Raw genomic sequence first — 16,957 nt, 5'->3', positions numbered from 1 at the left:
AGTAGTGGCCCATCCACTTTGGGTTCAGGCTCACCCAGTAGCAGCACACCTATGATGTGGCTGGCAGGGATTCCCAAGTCTCAACAGCTGAAAACTCCCAACAACTGTCCCTGCTGCATACCTTGTAAATAGCAGATATTCGCCTGCAGCAAGGAGCAGCTGATACATACTGCTCAAAGCGGCCCCACAGCCTTCCCTCTGACGTGTTCCCACCTATGCGGAAACAGGAAGTTGCATCAGTGGGAAGGCTGTGTGGCCAACATGAGCAGTGTGTATTAGTTGCTCCTCGCTGCCAGTGGAAAAATATTATTTAAAAGGTATGCAGGGGGATATTTGAGAGACAATATGGCATGCAGGTGAAAACCACCTGTGGGGTGGGGCAGAGTTCTTCTGCCCACTCATCTTGGGCCCAGGCCCACCCAAAATTGTGTGTCTGCCTACGCCCCTGGGTTAGTGATGTCACATGGGCACCAAATCATATTAATGCACTTGGTAGACCATTCTATTTTATTGAACATCTTAGATAATTTTAGTCTGGCTGCATTGGTGATCCAATGGTTTGATGGATTTTTAACAAAACAAGCGGAAGATATCCAGCAAGACCAGACTGAAGTCACAGATGTTAAAAACATCAAATTAATTTATTGGGACCCTACACGGTCCGTGTTTCGGCCGAAAAGGCCTTCTTCAGAGGTCTAAAACAAAAAATATAACATGTATATAATAACACATATAAAAATATATATTTAAAAACAAATTTCATACATAGTGCTGTATTGTGTAATAGTGACATTAAGATAATATAAAATTTTTAAAAATGCATATTTAAGGGACTCTTACGTTATCGCATGCTCTGTTCCGGGGCAGAGGGAGCATGGAGACGAACGAAGCTGACCGGCGCGCGGCACCCCCACAGCGGCGTGCACCCGGGGGAAGGGGTTCTTTCGCCAGGGTGAGGGGTGTCCTTTCATCGGGGGGGGGGGGGGGGTCGCGCATGCACCAGGGGAGGCGCTGCACCCGGGGGGGCGGGGTGCATCGGCGATCTGCCCTGGGTGTCAGCCCCCTAGGAAACGCCACTGATGATAGTGGCCTCAAAAAAGAAATCCAGTAAACACATCACCTATTTACACGTTTCTAAAATAATTTTTTTAATGGTTTGTTTTTACCCACCCTATTCTGGATTAAATTGTTGTAACTGTAGAATAAAATATACAGAAGAGTTGACCAGCTGACGTGTTCCGATCTTGAATTTAGGAAAGCCTGGAATAAGTGCAGAGGATCCCAAGTTGCAAAAAAATGAGGGGAAGACCAAAGACCAAATGGAATCCAAGGCATCACCCTGGGAATGAAACTGGGCAAGATAAATGGACCATATGGTTCTTAACTGCTGTCGCAATTCTGCAGTTTTTCTATCTGTACTTCAACAGCAGGCACAAGTTTGTCTGTCTCTGTACAAATGGGGATGGACTAAGGGCCCCTTACTTTATGGTTGTCTTTTGTTCTAGAGTAGTAGCATTCATTCCCAGTGCTTGAGGGCTGCCAGTCAGTCAAGTTTTCAGGCTATCCTGTGTTCTGCCTTTTAGATAACCCACAGGCAGATGCATGCCCAAATTTTAATAGGTGCCAATTAACATCAATAATTGGTTACAGTAATCAATACTTATAATACTCAATAATTGGCACCCAATTAGCGAAGATTCAGAGCTCATTATTCAATTAATTTGTAGGCACCTCTTGGGCACACACACCAAATCTGGACATGAATCCAGGAGTACATCCCATTTTTTTAGTGGTATATCAATTGGATATAAACAAACTAAACTAAGGGGTGAGGGATGGGTAAGTGAACATGGGTTGGTACAGTGAGATCAGATTCAAGTGTATTTTCTCACTAGCTATTGCATTGGACTCTATTAGTGCACTCTTTATTGGGAAATGTATACTGCATTGATTAGTATGTGTACTATACAACAGTGAAAACAATGTGCATATCTGAACTAAATCATAATTGCAATCCCTAGCAACATTCATTTTTTCAAAGGTACTTACCTAGTTAGTAAGTGCTGATAACTGGATAGTGCTGCCAGTGGAATATTCAGTAGCACCAACTAGATATATTTTCTCTGACCCCCTTGGAACTATATAGATTTTATTTATTTATTTATTTATGCATTCTTGTATCCTACTATTATCCAAAAACAAGTTTCGGTTCAAAGTGGCTCCACCTGCCCTCTAGGGCTGTGAAGACTGCCTTTACAGCATCTCAGCCTCATCTCACCCAAGCAGCAGAAGTCTAGACCTAGGAACTGAATTGAGTACTTTCCGCATGGAGGTGCATCTGGCCACTAGACTGGCCTGGATAGGCTACTTTGCTCTTTAACTGGTATTGTTTTGTATAATATTACTAATGACATTATACTTATTCCTACTTATTTGCCATTTATAGTGCTCTTGGGAATGCTGTACAAGTTCTCTTGGAATGATTATTTGGAAACAAAGAACCTCCCTTGGTACACCAGAGCAACAGAAATTGAACTGAAAATACAAACAGTCTTCAATAAAATAAGACCAGCTAGTCCTCAATGTCACTTTCACCCACATGGACAACATAACCGTGCCGAAAAGAGCAGAGCCACCATACTAACCCCAAGGAGAAGTACGGTAATGGAGATTCCTTAACCATCCAACTTGATATGAGCAATTACTTGGGTGGCAGAAAGAACTATGGGGGAGACTTTCTGAGAGCAAGGATCTACTCATCAGAGCTTAAAGCAGGAGCATCTGGGAGTATTGATGATCTGAACAATGGGTCTTACCTTGTGCATTTCACTTTGTCATGGGAGGGCAGGGTACAATTTTCCTTCCTGCTATTCCATCCCACTGAGGCAGTGTCAGTGCTATGGAAGGCAAGGAATAAAGGATTCAATAATATTATTTTTACTGGAAAATTTGCTAGTTCAACCCATGAAGCCTACACTGAATGTGGATTCCATCTGACTCAACAGCAGAATTATGCGAGTATCTAGACCAAAGGGATGAGGAATTTTTTTACTGTGTGAAGCCTCCACATCTGGCATGTGGTGCTTTCATTTCCCTGTATTCTAGGAACAGGGAGCACTCTTACCTTGAACATTTCGAGAAACCTCTCTTTGACAGGTCAGAAAAGTCTAAGTCTATTTGTTACATTGCTTTAGCCAAACAGCAATTTAAATATTATTTATTATTTAGGAAGATTTATATGAAGGATGTCTGAATTCATGTTCACACACCTATAAGAATTTATTTGGTAAGATATTAAGAACACGGAGCCTAATGGCACATAAAGATCACAAGACCCACTTAGCCTGCACTTCCTGATACAACAACATAAGAGTCTCAGGCTTTACCTCACATTTTTGCATCTAAGGATCTTTTGTGCTTATTCCAGGCTACAGTTTTGTTCTCCGCTACGAGACGTTCCATGGACTGTACCCTTTCTGTGACCTCCTACTTCTAAAAATCTGTTAGCCTCAGTCAAGGCTATTGTTTCTTGACTATCTTTTCCACTAGAATATGTATTTTATTGATCTGTGTAGTTTCTCTGCTTAGCTTTAGAGGGGGGTAGTGTAGGAAGTCATATTAGTGGTGGGAGGAGGAGAGAAAATTTATTACCACACCTGGAGCGTTGGGGCAGGAGGCTTCCCCCAGCCCTCTGCACCAAACTATGCCTAGGTCTGAGGAATTGAAGGTCTATCATATGTTCTACCTTGTTTGTTTTTAGCTTAAATCCTGTAAATCAACCTTTTTTGCATCTTTTCATATTCAAGGTCCAGGATTGGCAAAGAAATTCCCATAACTTTGAAACTCTTGAGGTTTCCAGGTGTGAAAGTAAGTGAAAGTATTTGGGCAGCAATCTCCTCATTCTATGACCTTGTGTGCATAATTTTATGCTTAGCATGCAAAATGCATATGCAGGTTACAGAACACCTATAGTTACGTGCATAAATTAATGACAAATTAGCTGTTAATTGGCACTAACAACCAATTTTCAGGATTAATTGTGCTAATTGGCATTAATTTGCAGTTGCATGTGTTACTGCATGTAATCAGTATTCTATAAGCTGAGTACACACATTTATAGCATGCAACTGTAAGGGGGTGTGGACGTGGGAGGGGCATGGGTGGGTCAAGGTATGCCCAGTACTTTGACACTAAGGGCCAGATTATATAAGTGTGGCAAGTAGCATGCTTCTTTTCAGGCGTATTCTAAAAGAGGTGTGTGTAAATTCCAATGCGTGTAGCTGAAAAGGGGACGCAGCCATGGGAGGAGTGTGGCATTAAATAAGATTTACACACACAACTCACTAAGTCGCATAGTTGAAAAGGGGTGTGGCCAAGGGCAGGGCATGGGCATTTCTAAAATCTATGTGCTTTGTTACAGAATACATCTACTCTGCGCCTAATTTAGGTGTTGGGATTTACGCCAAGTAAAACATGGCATAAATGTCCACAACTACATACTTAGAGATGGCACTCAGCGTTATTCTATAAACCACATGGAAATTTAAGCCTATTCTATAAAATTTAGGTGTACTTTACAGAATACGCCTAGGTGTATTTTGATTCCGTGCAGAATTTTCAGTTGCCATATTTAGACTTTAGCCCTGAGTGGGTGTATTCTATAACAACGTGCATAGATTTTAGAAATACCCACGCCCCGCCCATGGCCACACCCCCTTTTCAACTATGTGACTTAGAATTTACATTCACTACATTACAGAATATGCTTAGTGAGTTGTGCATGTAAATATTAATGCCTATTAGTGCTGATAATTGCTTAAGAGACAATTAATAGCACTGATTAGCTAGTTAAACAATTAAGTTATGCACATTGTTATAAAATATGCTTCGAATTCCACGTGAAAATTAAGGTACAATATATAGAATTCTGGGGATCAACTGTTGCACCATAAATCATGCACAATAGGTCTGCTAAAGTGTAGACTCCATACTGAGCCTAATTTCAGTCTCATCACATTCTACCCATGAATCAGTGGGGAGACTATACATCAAAACTGACAGTACAGAGTGGGCAGCGTGCTGAAAGATACCATATGTAAGGACACAGTTCCATATAGCAAGGAGGCTCATGTATCAGAATTACAATTAACATAGGATGGAATATAATATTCAGAACAGCAGTAGCAGAGGGGGACCATCCAGAGAAAATGTCATACCAGTGATGTTCAGTAAGCCTCTGGGACGATTCCCCTACTGCTCTAAGTTGGTCAGACTTTATCAAGGTTTAGCTCATGCTGCAATACTGATTCATTGACAGTGTCCAAATATTGCTGCATCATGGTAACATTAGCAACACTCTTTAATAGGGTCAAATCAATCAACAGGAATAGCTCATTGGTTAATTCTTGACACTAGTAAATTTGCTGATGTCTGATTGTCAAAAGCTAATGAGAATACATTATGAAAGCAATAACTATTTAATTTGTACAGCTTGCCAATATACTATACAAACAGTATGCATACCAGTTTGCATTACTTCAGTGTAATTTGCCAGATATATAATTTTCCAAGTACATATGTTAATAGTATGTTGCAACAAGTACAGTTCATACACTGGGACTCGTAGACCATGTACTTGATTATACCCCACCCATATACACCCCAAATCATCAAAAGTCGTATTAATATTCCATTGGATCATATCACCACTTAACTGAAATTGTAAAAATATGTTTCATACAATTATGGGCGTAGTATAATATTTACACAGCTTAACATCTGGTACAGTCTGGTTATATAGGACAAAGTATGCAATACATTGGTTCTGGATATTTTCTTCTTTAACACCCAGATATCCTGTGGAATATTAAACACTAGTAAAAAAAAGGCCCGTTTCTGACAGAAATGAAACGGGCGCAAGCAAGGTTTTCCTTGGAGTGTGTATGTTTGAGAGAGAGTGTGTGTGAGAGATGGAGTGTGTTTGCCAGAGAGTGAATGAGAGAGAGACAGAGACAGAGTGTGTGTGTGTTTGTGTGAGAGACAGAGTGTCTGTGTGTGTGAGACTGTGTGTGTGTGTGTGACAGAGAGATAGAGTGTGATAGACAGAGTGTCAGAGAGAGTGTATGTGAGAGACAGTGAGTGTGCCCCCACCTCCCATCTCGCAGGGTCTGTGCCCCACCCCCCCACCGTCTCGCAGGTCCCCCCGCCCCCACCCCACTTCTGGTCTCAGAACCCCCTCCCCATCTCCCTCTCCCCTACCCCCCTTCACCTCCCCCTGCCCCCCCCTGCAGCCACCCATGTCCAGCGACCCTCCCCTCCTCCAGCCACCCGTCCAGCAACCCTCCTCTCCCCATCCCCCCTGCAGCCACCCATGTCCAGCGACCCTCCCCTCCCCTCCCCCCCCCGGTGCATCAAACCCCCTCGCCACCCGCAGCTGCCACAGGTAACGCTGTCCAGCCGCTGCTGCTTCTCCTGTTGAGCAGCAGTGGCCGCTACGAAAAGAAAAAAAGCAATAAATGTTTTTAAACCTCAAACGCGGCACCGTAGACAGCCATCAGGCATTGGCTGTTGGCTCTGCAGCGCTCCTCCTCTCGCCTCTCACATCGCTGCGCTCCTCTGGGGTCTTACTCCAGGGACAGTGACGTGGAGGCGAGAGGAGGAGCGGCTGCAGAGCCGACAGCCAATGCCTGATGGCTGTCTACGGTGCCGCGTTTGAGGTTTAAAAACATTTATTGCTTCAAGAAGTTGTTAAAGACCTACTTCTTTGCTAAAACTTACTCTTCACTTTACGCCGCTGATTGATGCACCCTCCCTGACCCTTACCCTGCCTAGTTTACACTGTTAGATTCTACTCCCCCTATTTGCTTCTTGTCTACTTTCCTAAGTTTTCAACTTTGTAGTTTTTGCTTAATTCTCCTTAAGCCACATTGCACCTGCATGAGTGGGAAAATGTACGATATAAGCGATCCATAAATAAATAAATAAAGTCAATTTGCCAAATTTGTGCTGGCAAAGTACCACACTTTAATTTTCTGTGGGCAATAGTAGGCAAATCAAGATGCTTAATATGCTGACTCACAGGGCACTGCTTGATGATTGTCCTACACTGATGTTGTAGATGCCTTTGGACCGGCCCCACAACACAGTGGTGTTCTCTCCGAGATGTCCATTCAGGAGGTGACACCACTGTGCAATGGCTTCTTGCGAGGCTTCCGGTTCAGGTGAGGGAACAGATGGTACATCAGCAGGGCAGCTTTTAGCAGTTGCATCTGCATGGGAGTTACACAATGATAACATATTAGATTGATAAGCATGAGAAACAACATGATACATGGAGGGGGATAACTGAACGGGGACGCCCATCTCTAAGGACATTGTAAGCTCTTTGAGCAGGGACTGTCTCTCTTTGTTAAATTGTACAGCGCTGCATAACCCTAGTAGCGCTCTAGAAATGTTAAGTAGTAGTAGTAGTAAGGACATCCTGGCGAAGGGGCGGGGAAACCTGTATTATCGAAACAAGATGGGTGTCCATTTTTCGTTTCGATAATACGGTCGGGGATGCCCAAATCTCAACATTTAGGTCGACCTTAGAGATGGTCGTCCCTGGTTTTCGGCGATAATGGAAACCGAGGACGCCTATCTCAAAAATGACCAAATCCAAGTCATTTGGTCATGGGAGGAGCCAGCATTCATAGTGCACTGGTCCCCCTGACATGCCAGGACACCAACCGGTCACCCTAGGGGACACTGCAGTGGACTAACTGATGCGGTAACTGAACAGAAAAAGCCCTTCCCTTACCGATCTGGAAAGGAACGGGCATGCATGAAGGAAATTGCATGCAAATGAGCTGCTCGCTGTTAGCTCATTTGCACATGATTTCCTTCCTAAGGAGGGGAAGCCAGTGCAGAGCAGCCAAGCATTATATGTGGCTGCTCTGTGCATGCCAAAGACAGGTTCATACATGCAGACAAGCTGCGTGTATAATAGCTGTCTACGACCTTAAATAAATTGCCATCTACAACCTTAGAAAAGTACAAGTCCAGGTGAAAACATCCAAGTGCTCGTCAGGGACATCTTTTTTTTTTTTTTTAGAGCATGAGTGAAGGATGTCCTTTGCTATGCCTCCATCCCTGCAATGGCAGTTGAGGATGCCCAAAATGTGATGTTTCTGTGAGAAGGACGTCCATGCCTGCTATGCCTCTGTCATCCCCTTTATTTATTTGGATTTTGGATCACAAGTAGCAGCAGTGGGATTTGAACCAGCCACCTCTGAATTGCAAGACCAGTGCTCTAATCACTAGGCCACTCCTCCACTGCACTGCACTGCACTCCTTTGAAATTTGGCTGTCCCTGTGGGGAGGGGGGGAGAGACAGTTCAGGACGTCCAAAATGTTTGAAAAAAGGACGTCCAGGCCTTCGCTATGCCTCTGCTCACACACACATACCTCCCCTCCCAGGGACCTGCATACTGCTGCGATGGACCTGAGTAAGACATTTCAGGCTGGCAAAAAAGTTTTTAAAGTTGTTTTTTTCAGGGTGGGAGGGGGTTTGTGACCACTGGGGGGGACGCCCTTCTTTTTTCCATTATCGGCTGAGGACGTACATCTCTTAAGCACGCCCTCGTCCCGCCTTCAGTACACTGCCAACTTTGGTCGTTCCCGCGACGGAAAGCAGTTGAGGACGCCCAAAATCGGCTTTCGATTATGCCGAATTGGGCGACCCTGAGAGAAGGACATCCATCTCCCGCTTTGTGTCGGAAGATGGGCTCCCTTCTCTTTTGAAAATGCCCCTGATGGTAACAGTCTTGGTTTGCATGAACTCCCACATTTGAGCCCATATGTCCTGTCTCCATATATGTTTATTTCTAACATTCCAATTATGAGTGTTCCACATGGGCATCCATACTGCAAGGCAATTCACCACTGCCCAAGAATCTGTATATAGATAGACTTCTGGAGAACCACTGTAATTGGCCAAATAAGCCACATATAACTCTGTATATTGACTACTATTTCCTGGACAGATTGACTTAACAATTGGTGGGTAGTGGGATTGAGAGCAACAGACCTCAATAATCGATTACCTTTAACAATTTTAGCTGAGCTGTCAGTGAACCAAGCATGCGTACATGCCTCTGGAGAAAGATCTGCATAGAGACTCCTCACTTCACAGATTAGTCCAAGCTATAACAGTATACTTTTCAGAGAGCAGCTCCGACGTCAGCCTGTTGTACTTGTCACATGGAGTTTACTGGTACCGGCTATACCGCTTTTTGTGCATTCTTGAATGTACCATTTCCACTTAATGATATTACTCTATTGAGGAAGTCCAATGCGATGACTCTTTGGACTTTAATACCCAGGTCTCCCCCAACTCCCCCTTCATTATCTCCTCAGACCCTTGCTGAATTCTTTCACAACAAGGTTCAAAAGATAAACCTTGCTTTCTCTACCTCATCACCTCTCCCTCCACTAGTCCTTTCCCCTCTCTCTCCTTCCCCTCATTCCCTTTCCTCCTTTCCTGAAGTTACTATTGAGGAAACTACACTTCTCCTTTCTTCCTCAAAATGTACCACCTGTTCCTCTGATCCCATTCCCACCCACCTTCTTAATGCCATCTCTCCTGCTCTTATTCCTTTTATCTGTCACATTCTCAACCTCTCACTTTCCACTGCGACTGTCCCTGCTGCCTTTAAACATGCTGTGGTCACACCTCTCCTTAAAAAGCCTTCACTCGACCCTACTTGTCCCTCTAATTACCAACCCACCTCCCTCCTTCCTTTTCTCTCCAAATTACTTGAGCGTGCTGTTCACTGCCGCTGCCTTGATTTTCTCTCCTCACATGCTATTCTTGGCCCACTACAATCTTGTTTTCGCCCTCTCCACTCAACCGAAACTGCGCTTACTAAAGTCTCCAATGACCTATTACTGGCTAAATCCAGAGGTCAATATTCCATCCTCATTCTTCTTGATCTTTCCGCTGCTTTTGACACTGTCGATCATACTTCTTGATACCCTGTCCTCACTTGGATTCCAGGGCTCTGTCCTTTCCTGGTTCTCTTCCTACCTCTCCCTCCGCACCTTTAGTGTTCACTCTGGTGGATCCTCTTCTACTTCTATCCCTCTGCCTGTCGGCGTACCTCAGGGTTCTGTTCTTGGTCCCCTCCTCTTTTCTATCTACACTTCTTCCCTTGGTTCATTAATCTCATCCCATGGCTTTTCCTACCATCTCTATGCTGATGACTCCCAAATCTACCTTTCTACCCCTGATATCTCACCTTGCATCCAAACCAAAGTTTCAGCGTGCTTGTCTGACATTGCTGTCTGGATGTCTCAACGCCACCTGAAATTAAATATGACCAAAACCGAGCTTCTCATTTTCCCCCCCAAACCCACCTCCCCGCTCCCCCCATTTTCTATTTCTGTTGATGGCTCTCTCATTCTCCCTGTCTCCTCAGCTCGAAACCTTGGGGTCATCTTTGACTCTTCTCTCTCCTTCTCTGCTCATATCCAGCAGATTGCCAAGACTTGTCATTTCTTTCTTTACAACATCCGTAAAATCTGCCCCTTTCTTTCCGAGCACTCTACCAAAACCCTCATCCACACCCTTGTCACCTCTCGTTTAGACTACTACAATCTGCTTCTTGCTGGCCTCCCACTTAGTCACCTCTCCCCTCTCCATTCGGTTCAAAACTCTGCTGCCCGTCTCGTCTTCTGCCAGGGTCGCTTTACTCATACTACCCCTCTCCTCAAGACCTTTCACTGGCTCCCTATCCGTTTTTGCATCCTGTTCAAACTTCTTCTACTAACCTATAAATGTACTCACTCTGCTGCTCCCCAGTATCTCTCCACACTCGTCCTTCTCTACACCCCTTCCCGTGCACTCCGCTCCATGGATAAATCTTTCTTATCTGTTCCCTTCTCCACTACTGCCAACTCCAGACTTCGTGCCTTCTGTCTCGCTGCACCCTAAGCCTGGAATAAACTTCCTGAGCCCCTACGTCTTGCCCCATCCTTGGCCACCTTCAAATCTAGACTGAAAGCCCACCTCTTTAACATTGCTTTTGACTCGTAACCACTTGTAACCACTCGCCTCAACCTACCCTCCTCTCTTCCTTCCCGTTCACATTAATTGATTTGATTTGCTTACTTTATTTATTTTTTGTCTATTAGATTGTAAGCTCTTTGAGCAGGGACTGTCTTTCTTCTATGTTTGTGCAGCGCTGCATACGCCTTGTAGCGCTATAGAAATGCTAAATAGTAGTAGTAATAGTAGTAGTAGTAGGTCATGATGGGAATTTCCGGTCGTATTTGTACCTTATGCCCAATGTCAGTCTCAGTATCTACCAGAGACCTGTAACAAGTTAACAGCTGTCGTTCAAAAGAGGTATATTGCTTTGCCACATCAGACAGGTGTTGTGTCCAAAACCCCAATGGAACACGCTTCCCCTGCTGCATCTGCTATATGCTCCAATCTGCATGGGTGTTAGAGGCACTCACTTGCAATTCAACTGGTCCATCTCTGAGGGGCCAAAAATTAAGAACCTGTTGCATAGCTTAACGTGCGGCTCAGCAGTACATAAGTACTTACTGTATGCACTTATGTATGTTCCCCAGTCCAGAAAAACTGGGACTTTTTCCATGTAATGCTATACAAGGGGCACAGAATCTGTGATAAATGTGGAATGTGTTGCCTCCAAAATCCAAACAACCCAACAAATGTTTGCAACACTTTCTTTGTGGTAGGAATATCAAAATTCAAAATTTTCTGCTTGGCATTTTTTGGTAATTTCCTTCTGTCCCTTGTTCCACACAGTATCAAAATATTTCACTGACTGAGCAGGACCTTGTATTTTATTGGGATTAATTTCCTATCCACTAGCATTCATATGGGCCAGCAATCAGTCCAATACCTTCTGCACTTGCTTAAAGGAATGTTCCTGAGTTAAAATGTCATTAATGTAATGTAAAATTGTGCATCAGAAGGCACATCAAATTAATCTAGATATTTAGCAACAGCACTGTGACACTTAGGACTATGTAAATACCCTTGAGGTAGCCTGTGGAAGGTATATTGTCGACTTTTGCAGGTAAAGACAAATTGATCTTGCACATTTTCTGTTATTGGAATCGTAAAAAATGCATTTGCTAAATCTATTACCACATACCAATTGCCATTATGTCTCTGTACATTCCCCACTAGAGTCACCACATCAGGCACTGCTACCGCCAAGGGGAGAGCAAACTTATTTAGCTCACGGTAATCAACTGTCATTCGCCAGCTCCCATCTGCTTTACGGATAGGCCATATGGGATTATTATCGGCAAATCTATACTAGCAACAATTAGCACACCAGTTTCAATCAAGCTCCATGATTATACAGATTTGCTTGTTTAAAGGAGAGAGAGACCTTAGAAACCCTTAGGACAATTCCTTGGCTTTCTTACAACCACCACTTACACATACATGGCCACTTAGCCCTTCTAAATTGATCTCCTTAATGTATTTGTTGCTTACAAAGAAGGTGTGAGTTATGTTACCAGTATGTGATGTTCAGCATTGTCCAAAAATAGGGGATCATAAGGACTCAAAAGAGGGCAGAGAGTTGTTCAATCTTCAGAATTTCCCTTATTCTGGTGTGCCAGTCAGAGAGCTCAATGCATTTCCATCTGGAAATTATTAACTGCCTTGCAGTTGATTGTAAAAAGCTGGCTAAGTTCTTCAATACAACTATTAAACCAGTACCAACTTTACAACCACAAAGCATCACTGTATAATTCAGTGGGAGCTGAAGGTTTGTTAATTTATGAGTAATCTTTGTTAATTATCTCCAAAGGCGCAGTACCCATATGTAACCTATCCCAAACAATTATTCTTCCAAAAATACTCAGGTTATTTTAACTAATAAACTTAGGGGCCCTTTTACAAAAGGGCAGTAAGGGGTAAAACCAGCTTGGCATGTGGTGATTCAGTCCTACCGCTGGGCTCCTCGAGGAGCCAAGTGGTAGTTTCAACTCCCACTGCAGGCCAAAATAAGGATTTTTTTGCAGGCGCACTGAAAAATGGACCTGCGCATGCCCAATACATACGTCTACACCAGCACAGGCCATTTTTTGGCGCACCTTAGTAAAAGGCCCCTTTAAATTGTGAGTCCTCTGTGAACAGGGAAATACCTATAGCAGCTGAATGTAACTCAATGTGGGCTATGACTGAAAACGCATGTATCCACTTAAGATCATTCCAGCCTACTCATTTTTTAAAATCCAAAATTATTTAAACTATGGTTATTACATAGAGATTCTAGATGTGCATAAGATATAATTAGACATTTTTATACTTAGTAAACTCACCAGAAGCAATTCTCTTACACTCACAATGTAAATTTTGTTTCATTAGGAGGTGATGCTCCATTGAAAGAAAAATGCAAGATTGGCATGGAGTCCCCATACCCCAGTGGTTATTTCTTGCAAAACGAGTGGTTCCCTAACTTCTGCAAATTGTCGTCTTTCAAAACAGTGAATGAGATTAACGCATGCCTAAAAGGGAAAATAATTTACCTCCTGGGTGACTCAACTTTACGGCAGTGGATGCTATACTTCACAAAAACTCTGAAAAGTATGTTTACCCCCTCTGTCTGGAAACAAACACAATGGGAATGACCAAGCAAATAGATGGGGAATCCAACACTAAAAGTCTTTTATTATAAAACAATACACAAAGGATAAATAAATAAAACCACAAAGATCTCTAAAAGTGAATGGTGACAGACTCGACACTGGCCATGTTTCAGCTAAAGTGCCTGCATTAGGAGTCCACAAACAACATCTAGTACCCTTGTGATTATAAATACAATCGTGAGCAAACACACAGTTGACATCTAGTATCCTTGTGATTATACACAAAATTGTGATTGTGAACAAACTTGCACATTTAAGTAGTTCAGAAACTGTCTGTCTCCGGAGCAGCTGTGCAGCAAATGAAATAAAACTATAAACTATAAGTTTATTTCATTGTTGTTCAGCTGCTCCAGAGACAGATGTTTTCTGAACTACTGAGTTTAAGAGTTTGTTCACGATTTTCTTTACATTCACATTTGTTTGAGGACTCCTGATGACGGCGCTTAAGCCAAAACACAGCCCATGTCAAGTCGATCACCATTCACTTTTAGAGATCTTTCTGGTTTTATTCATTTGTCCTTTGTGTGTTGTTTTATAATAAAATACTTTTAGTGTTGGATCACCCGGTCCATCCGTTTGGTCATTTCCACTATGTTTGTTTCCTGTTTTGGTATACTGTGGTTTTTTGGCTCTTCTTTTTTTGTGTGTGTCCCCTAAGGCTACAATTTCTATTATTCAGATGTAAAGTATTGCAGTTTGGCACACTGAAATGTAATAATTCCATTTGTCATTAGCTATAAACAGAAAGACATTATGAAGGTAATTCTGTAACTGGGCATCTATAATTAGGCATCCAGAGGGCACCTGGCAGGAGCCTACTCTATAAAGAAATATAGGCACCTACTTTCCTTTATACATAAGAACATAAGAAAAGCCATACCATACTGGGTCAGATCAATGGTCCATCTAGCCCAGTATCCTGCTTCCAACAGTGGTCAATCCAGGTCACAAGTACCTGGCAGAAATCCAAATAGTAGCAACATTCCAGAACCCCAAAGAATAGCAACATCCCAGAATCCCAAACATTCCAGAACCCCAAAGAGTAGCCACATTCCATGGTACCAATCCCAGGGCAAGCAGTGGCTTCCCCATGCTTATCTTGCAGACTATGGACGTTTCCTCCAGGAACTTGTCCAAATCTTTTTGAAACCCAGATACACTAACCACTATTACCACATCCTCCGGCGAGTTCCAGAGCTTAACTATTCTTTAAGTGAAAAAATATTTCCTCCTATTTATTTGAAAAGTATTTCCATGTAATTACATAGCTTAACAGATTAAATACACATATATACATATAGGTGCGAGCTCTTACACCAGCCATACAGCTGACTTAAATGGGCGCACCTAACTGCTGGTAATGTGAGTGTAACTTACAGAATTCTGCAAGTTATGTGAGTAAATATGCATCCCACAAGTCAAGTGGGTGAAATCAATGACCTAGATTGGCCACTGTTGGAAACAGGATACAGGGCTTGATGGACTTTCGGTCTGTCCCAATATGGCAATGGTGCAAGGCACCAACAATTTTAAATGTAGAGATCGCATAAACAGCCATTAATATTGGGCTGAAATTTTCACAGTTCAAGTTTTAATCATCGGTCTAAAAAACCTCCAAAATATATGTATAAAGTGCTTTCTACACCATTTTTTTCATTGTAGATTTATAAATGAGCAGAAGCCAGCACTTAAAGTCCAACAGAACTCGTTTCACCAATAAATCGTAGTATCATCAGGGGTCTCAAACAGTGCAGGCTAAAAACTTCAGCTTTCTGTGTTTATTGCACTTATCGTGAACTGTTCATACTAGTGGTGCTCTTTCTACTGACGTCTTTTTTCCTCTATATTTAAAATTGTTAGTGTCTTGCACTGATTTGATCCACTTGACTTATGAAGGTTATTTATTTATTTTATTTTTTTTGTCTTATCATATCTCTTCTCTTTACTGGTATTAAATATGCTTCACCCAGATGTCACCTCTGTATAAGTCCACCTGCAAACTGCGTGCTATCGGAAATATAGAATAGTGCTTAGGCAGATTTATTTGAGAAATATATGCATGTACAGTCAACCTAGTATTCTAAATATTTATGCATAACTAGTGGGGTAAATATTAGCACCTACACCAGGGGTGCTCAACGTTGGTCTTTGAGGTCTGCAACCCAGTCAGGTTTTCAGGATTTCCCCTATGAATATGCATGCGATCAATTTCCATGCATTGCATATATTGCATGCAATCTCATGCATATTTATTTTGGATATCTTGAAAACGCGACTGAGTTGCAGCCCTTGAGGATAAACATTGAGTACTCCTGACCTACGCTATAGAAACACCCTACATGTTCTTCATTGTAAATAGTTTGGCACCCTTGTTCCCAAATGGGTTACTTAAAAATTATTCCTGAAATTCTTCTTAAAAGGGCATATTTAATTTTTTATATCACCAAAAGATACAGGCATATTTACACACCTGCCAACTTTACTCCAAGGCAATGATTCTGAAACCTGGTCCTGGAAGCACCCCACTCAGTCATGTTTTCAGGATATCCATAATGAATATTCATGAGAGAGATTAGCGTGCATTGCTCCAAGGCAATCACAGTCTAGTCGTGTCTTTTAACTCCCATCTTTACTTGTTCTATCCTCAGCATGGTGTTACTTTCTAAGAGAAATTGCTAGAACCAAAGAAGCAGATTTTAGAAAGGAAGTCCAAGTCTGTATGTCACATATGAATGCCCATTTCTTATGTAGTTTAGAACAGGAACTACCATCATACAGCCTATTATAAAATTCATGAGAAATGGATTTCCAAGTGCTGGCTATGTCTAGCAGAAACATCCGTTTTTACAAACTGAAACTTCCAAACTATGAAGGGGGCAAAACAAGGGCCATGGACATCACTGGACCAACTTAGAAACATCCATGATAGAAAATGGCTACATACCAGTCCATGTGGAGGAGAAGCCTAATGGTTAGAGCAACTGGCTGAGAGTCAGGGCAGAGAACCAGAGGACACCAATTTAAATTCCATAAGTACATAAGTATTGCCACGCTGGGGCAGACCAAAGGTCCATGAAGCCCAGCATCCTGTTTCCAACAGTGGCCAATCCAGGTCACAAATACCTGGCAAGATCCCGAAAAAGTTCAATACATTTTATGTTGCTTATTCCAGAAATATCAGTGGAATTTCCCCAAGTCAATTTAATAGTGGTTTATGGATTTTTCCTTTAGGAAGCCATCCAGACCTTTTGTAAACCCCACTAAGCTAACCGCATTTACC

At 42.5% G+C, this 16,957-nt stretch overlaps 1 protein-coding gene across 2 annotated transcripts in view; it reads left to right on the top strand.

The window, feature by feature from the left end:
* Nucleotides 1–16,957, top strand: part of LOC115482307 (NXPE family member 1-like) — a 198,564-nt gene that overhangs the window by 172,840 nt on the left and 8,767 nt on the right. The window contains exons 3-4 of one of the 2 annotated variants that reach the window (XM_030222006.1): nt 3,807–3,867; nt 13,397–13,615. In XM_030222006.1, coding sequence (XP_030077866.1) covers nt 3,807–3,867; nt 13,397–13,615 — 280 coding nt within the window. The remainder of the gene's footprint in view (nt 1–3,806; nt 3,868–13,396; nt 13,616–16,957) is intronic. The other variant, XM_030222005.1, reaches the window with a different exon arrangement.

The sequence above is a fragment of the Microcaecilia unicolor genome, chromosome 12 (genome assembly GCF_901765095.1).
Source record: "Microcaecilia unicolor chromosome 12, aMicUni1.1, whole genome shotgun sequence".
NCBI lineage: Eukaryota > Metazoa > Chordata > Amphibia > Gymnophiona > Siphonopidae > Microcaecilia > Microcaecilia unicolor.
The sequence above is the reverse complement of the archived record's forward strand: the minus strand, read 5'-3'. Positions and strand labels throughout refer to the sequence as shown.